This window comes from Nannobrachium achirus (genome assembly GCF_963921795.1).
Source record: "Nannobrachium achirus genome assembly, chromosome: 10".
NCBI classification, from domain to species: domain Eukaryota; kingdom Metazoa; phylum Chordata; class Actinopteri; order Myctophiformes; family Myctophidae; genus Nannobrachium; species Nannobrachium achirus.
Window position 1 is genome coordinate 60,787,893 of NC_137819.1, and position 6,000 is coordinate 60,793,892.

Genomic DNA, 6,000 nt, shown 5'->3' on the forward strand with positions numbered 1-6,000 from the left:
CTCAAAAGATAGATCTCGGCGAGGTGGAGGCAGACGCGGGGGTGTGAAAACCGAAAAACGGCCGAAAGACGCGGACGCGACCGAGGTTTGCTATAGAGCTACTGACCACAAGTTGAGCAACTTACACAGTATAGCTTTAAGGTTCCTTTACTGATAAATACTATGTATGATTTAAATGATTTGTTCTAACTCCTCAGACATTGTAGCAGCAATAATAATAATTATAAACTAAATTCAAGTCAGATGGTCATAGAGTTTGAATTACCTTAACCTTTGTCTTGATAAAAAAAACCTGTTTATACATATTTAACAACTTTATAAAATACAAAAAACGAATGGTGGAAATAGCCAGTCTACAAGCTCACCATGCATTGTGACGCCTAGTGAGCTTGTAGATCTGCTATTTCCACTATTTTTGACACAATTATGACAATTATGCAAAACAATTGCGATTATCTCAAATAATTGCGATTAGGGGATTATGTAATAGAATCTAATTGTGGCAGGCCTAGATGTGACAATAAAGTTGAGGACAGAATGGAAGATTTAGTCTATTAATTATAAAACACCTGAGTGACAACTGTACAATAATAGTAGATCGACAAGCTCAGAACGTGTCACAGCACTATACGTTGTGATATTGCAGATCCACTATTTTTGGTGCGAGACACAATGTGCAACTATGCACAACTAAGATCACATGTTGTGTAATATTGTGTACATGAATCAACAGCAATAAATGGCTTCAATTCAATTACATTTAATATAATATTTCTGGGGTAGGCTATACAGGTCATGTACATCCCAGCCAGGACCATGTTAAAGGTTAGTAAACATAAACATAATAGAATCTCATCATTAATTATTAATACGTTCCTTATGATTGGATAGGATTACATCAATACGATGCATACTGTAACTGTACTCAAATTCTTCTAGATCTAGATCGGCAAAGAGGTTTGGTGTAGAGGGGAAAAAGAGCAGACTATAGGTGGTTGCACACTGCACTGCGTGTTTTCGTTGTGTTTTGGAAATCCGAAAGCCGTAGGCCAGGGAGAGAGAGAGGAAAGAGAGAGAGAGCAAGGGACTCTGTGCGACAGCTGCAAAAATCGGGAAAAATCTACCCTGGTCCGAAAATAAATACGAAGCGGGCGGCAGTGTGCAAACGTGATTGACATAAGGTGAGGTTGATTTTTGAGCGGTGGTCACAACGCTCCTATACGTGGCCGTGTGTGTGTGTGTGGGTCTGTCTGTCTGTCTGTCTCCGTGTCTCCGTGTCTGTCTGTCTGTAGCCTGCAGTAACCTTTTCTGACCACACATGTTAAGGGAGGGGCGCTGTTGCACACACACACACACACACACACACACACACACACACACACACACACACACACACACACACACACACACACACACACACACACACACACACACACACACACACACACACACACCACCGCTCAGTTCACACGAGTGTGATTTTTTATTCACGCGCTCCGAAATTCACTCTGATATTCGTCCCGAAAAACGCAGCAGTGTGCAAAGACCTTTAGTGGTCAAGTTTTTAAGTATTGACAGTTCAAGTGGTTAAATACCCATTTGAAAACACAAATTGACATGATTCCAAAAATACACTGATGCTGTCAAACGATGAAACTATATGGAATCTATGAAGAGGTTGTGGGGGTCCCTGCTTCATCACTCTCTCAACTAAGGGGTCCTTGGCCTGAAAATGTTGAAGACCCCTGGTGTAAACTGTTCAGATTTTATCAGATTTCATTCAACCCAGAAGCCCATGATATAAAGTTGATTACAAAAGGCTTTTCATTTCAAAGAAAGAAGCTTATAATATACTGTACAGTATTTGCCTTGTCCTGACTCCTATACAGACAAGAAATGTTACAGTGAGTGGAGTGTTGTCTTTAACTAGACCAGTGGTTCTCAAACCTTTTTAATTCCCAGGTCCCAGGTTTACTACTGTATGCATTAGGCCTGTGGTTCTCAACCTTTTCAGGCCGCAACCACCAAAATAATCATATTTGAACTGGGGACCCCCCCACCCTGACGAGCATTAAGAGTTGAGGCATAACATTTTGTATAACATGGTTCTATTATGAAAATAGCAGATCTACATGCTTGTGAAAATAGCGTATCTACATGGCTCACAACGCCTCGTGGTAGATCGTGACAATTTGGCCAATGTTTAATTTGTCATTTTAGAGGTATTAAAATAGTACTTAAATTGTCACTTTAGAACACACTTAAACTTTGTTGGTTTGTTTACTGTTGAGAGTAGGGATGGAAATCGGAATCGGCCAATATCAAAAATCGGCAGGTATGATATCAAACCGGCCGAATCGACAGGTCACTGACATAAATACTGGTTTTATGCCAATTGTGTCTATGGCACTGCACAGCATGATGCTCTGGTCCTGTGACTAAAGTAAACATTAGCAAGTAGCAGCCAGTCTACTTAGTGGCAGCCTACAGAATACAGATGGTGCTGATTACCTTTGCAATGTAAGGATATATTCCATAATCCTGTGTCAATGTCGTCTCAAAAAAGAAGGGGAAAAAAAGCATGCGTCACCTGCTTTCCTCCTGCCTAGTCGAGACGGTCATATTAGACTGGATATTGTCTGTGATTTTGGATATTGTACTATTGTGATTGATTTGGCATTAGTGTTCTTCTAGCTTATTGGTACTCAAATTGAAGTATGTCTTGTAGGCCTACTTGGCCTGAATAAAAGGGTATTGGAGCAACCCTATTTTCTAGTTCTTAGCTAAAGAAATCGCTATCGGAAAAATCGGTTTTGGCAGGTCAGACCTTCATAAAACCGGTGGATCGGTATCGACCAAGAATTTGCAATCGGTCCATCTCTAGTTGAGAGAAAACAATGTTGCAAGTTAATCCCCTGGGGACCCCCCAAAATAATTTGGGGACCCCCCCGGGGGTCCCGACCCACAGGTTGAGAACCACTGCATTAGGGTTAACCCTCATGACTCTCTACACTCTCAGAACTACAGACAAGTAAGGTCCATTTGGTCCACTCCAAACTATCAATCATTTAGCTGGGAACACCGTGGACCCCAAGCCCGAGGACATCAGGTGGTCCCCGGAACCCTCTTTGAGAACGACTGAACTAGACTATCTGTTTATTCTGGATATGAGCCAATCGCACTCGCCTCAGTCAATGAACAGAAAAGCCAGACTGTCACAAATAAGCACTTTGGGATTGAAAACAGGACTGCTTCCATCAAAACAATAATAACAAATTGATATTTTATTTATACCTGTTGATAACTGCTCAGGCTGACAGATAACAGTAGTTAACACAACATGTGACACTGTGGAATCATTTTGTATATTCACTTGTTTTAAGAACGACCTTGCTGTCATACTAGACTGGATGCGGAGTCATCTCCATGATTGTTTTGCTCCTTATGAGTCCTAATAGTCTACATCCCAAGACAATTGCAAATAAATATAGCATTTATTAAGTCCAGATTGGCTTTGTTGCACGGGCCTCTTTAACCACATGAAACCTAGCCTACCATTTAGCGAAAACAGCACATCTAAGTAAAAGCTCAGAATCCATTGCAACACAATGCATTGTGAGCTTGTAGATCTTCTATTTTGGGCAAGTACAAAAAAAAGATAATTCAAGCTTTTCTTTCTTACATGCCCATTCTACCAGCAGTGGGTTTCAAATTAAGTAAATAAATAAATCATGGCTGCTGCTTCTATGGCAACAATCCAAACCTATTAATTATGATCCAATTACTGTATGTATAGCCTACATATTGAACATAATTCACATAATTAAGTATGCAGTGTTATATGGAGGTGAGACAGCACACAGAAGACTACAGGAGGCCAGCAGGTCTTGTTGTCAATCACTCACACACACCCACCCACCCACCCACCCACCCACACACACACACACACACACACACACACACACACACACACACACACACACACACACACACACACACACACACACACACACACACACACACACACACACACACACACACACACACACACACACACACACACACACACACACACACACACACGTGGCCACCTGACAGTACAGTCTACTCCAGCAAACTGCCTGCTTCACTGCAGCAGTAGTGCCATGATTACAACACTGCATGCATGTGTGTGTGCATGTGAATATTTGTGGTCAACGAGCTATGTTGTGTATGTGTTGTCAACGTGCTGTTTGCTTATACTGTACATTGGTCCTCCAAAGATACACACAAGTTTGTATCATTTGTGTCTACATTTGGTGGCTGGCAGGAAATGGCAACAATGAGGACTCCAAAACTCAATAAACAGTTTTGTAAACTAGACTAGATTGCCCAGATGTTTCACAGATGGCCCAAAACCAACAGGCAGACTGAGACAGTGCTGTCATCTGCATTCTTCAAGACCCCCCACTGCTCTGTATTGGAATGCATCCAAAGGTTGTGCAACATAACTTAACTTAATTATATATAACAGGAAATGTATAAATGATGCATGGTCCACAGCTGCACAACAAAGCACAGCTATAATGTATGCAGAAGATGGAACTGTCCTGTAGTCAACTACTTCTATACAATAGACACGTTTCCACAACTTGGAGCAAAATAAGATAATTTCAACAAGAAGAAAATGCAAAATATATGTGATGGAGAGATTTACACACAAACTCAGGATAGCCTGCCCTACACGAAGAACTGTTCCTTTGAGAAATGGACTGAATATGGAACCCAACGAAATGACACCACGAGTCCACGAACATTTGACATTGACTGAAGTGTGATACTTAAACTGTTGTAACAGTGTCTGTTGACCCTGTGAATCTTTTGTACATGTGACAAACTGTGAATAAAAATTAAGTTTAAAAAAGAAAAGAAAAGAAAAAATAGGATAATGCAGTAGCCTATTAGTGCACTGTGCACTGCAAAAGCTTCAGGCGTACCAGTCAGAATAACATAACACATATCTATCCCAATGCCATTTAAACACTGGAGGATGATGTGTACTAGAAAGGGCCCACAATATTAAGTCGTGCAGCAAGCAGCCTAAGCAGCCTATGGATTGCCCTCTCCTCTCACACACAAGTCAGTGACGTGGTCAGAAGTGCAACGGGGACGAGGCAAATAACAAACCTCGACGCATGCATCTCATCTCTGATCTTTCATGTGACCGGTATAGTCAGACCTATATGATGTACTCTCTGTGTGTACGTGGTGGTCGTTTTCTCGGCTCGTTCAGTGTACAGTGCTTACCTGTTCTGCCAGCCTTGGATCAGATTGGTGTATTTGCTCAGCACTCCTTCCAGCTGACGCTTGTTGTGCGCTTGCTGCAGATTCATGCTGTTCCCCAACGCCGTCCCCCGGCTCCCTGCCACTACTCCTCCGCCGAGGGAAGCCGAACCGGGACTGTGAGAGCCGGGGGTCCGGCCGCTGCTGCTGCCGACCTTCCAGGCGGGATTGTTCCCCCGGTCCCGGTCTCGGTCCCTCTCCCCCGATGACAAGGACCCGGAGACGGGGTTGATGTTGTTGTTGGCGGTCCCCCTGTCGGGAATATGCGGACTGCAGAGCGCCTTGTTGTCCATTCTGGAGACGGGACAGGCAGGCGTGGATGGAGCAGCCAGGCACGAAGATTTTTCACAAGCGCATAAGTGGTAAACAGGGCGGTGTGTGCGTGTGTCTGTGCTCTGTGTGTGTGCGTGGCGTGCGAGTTTGTGCGTCCGCTGGCTGACCTAAATCAGGAGCATAAAATATGTAGAATCCATGTTCCTACAGTGGTCTGAGGAGCGTCTCTCAATGCGTGACGGCGCTGGCATACTGTATTCCCCCCGTGTGTCTGTCAAGGACTTCTTCCTTCCCCACCGTTACTGCGGTCGTGTCATTTCAGCGTTTTTCCCTGAGAGGAGAGCAGAGCAGCACAGCACTGTACTGTGCTGCTCTGCACACACAGGGGCGTCACAACTGGTAGGA

At 43.4% G+C, this 6,000-nt stretch overlaps 1 protein-coding gene across 1 annotated transcript in view; it reads right to left on the reverse strand.

Annotated features, from left to right (window-relative positions):
• Positions 1-5,615, reverse strand: part of osbpl10a (oxysterol binding protein-like 10a) — a gene marked incomplete at its 5' end in the record, with an annotated part of 278,334 nt that extends 272,719 nt beyond the window's left edge. The window contains one exon of the mRNA XM_080735634.1: positions 5,287-5,615. Within this exon, the coding sequence (XP_080591760.1) occupies positions 5,287-5,615 (329 nt within the window). The remainder of the gene's footprint in view (positions 1-5,286) is intronic.
• Positions 5,616-6,000: the final 385 nt, after the last annotated feature.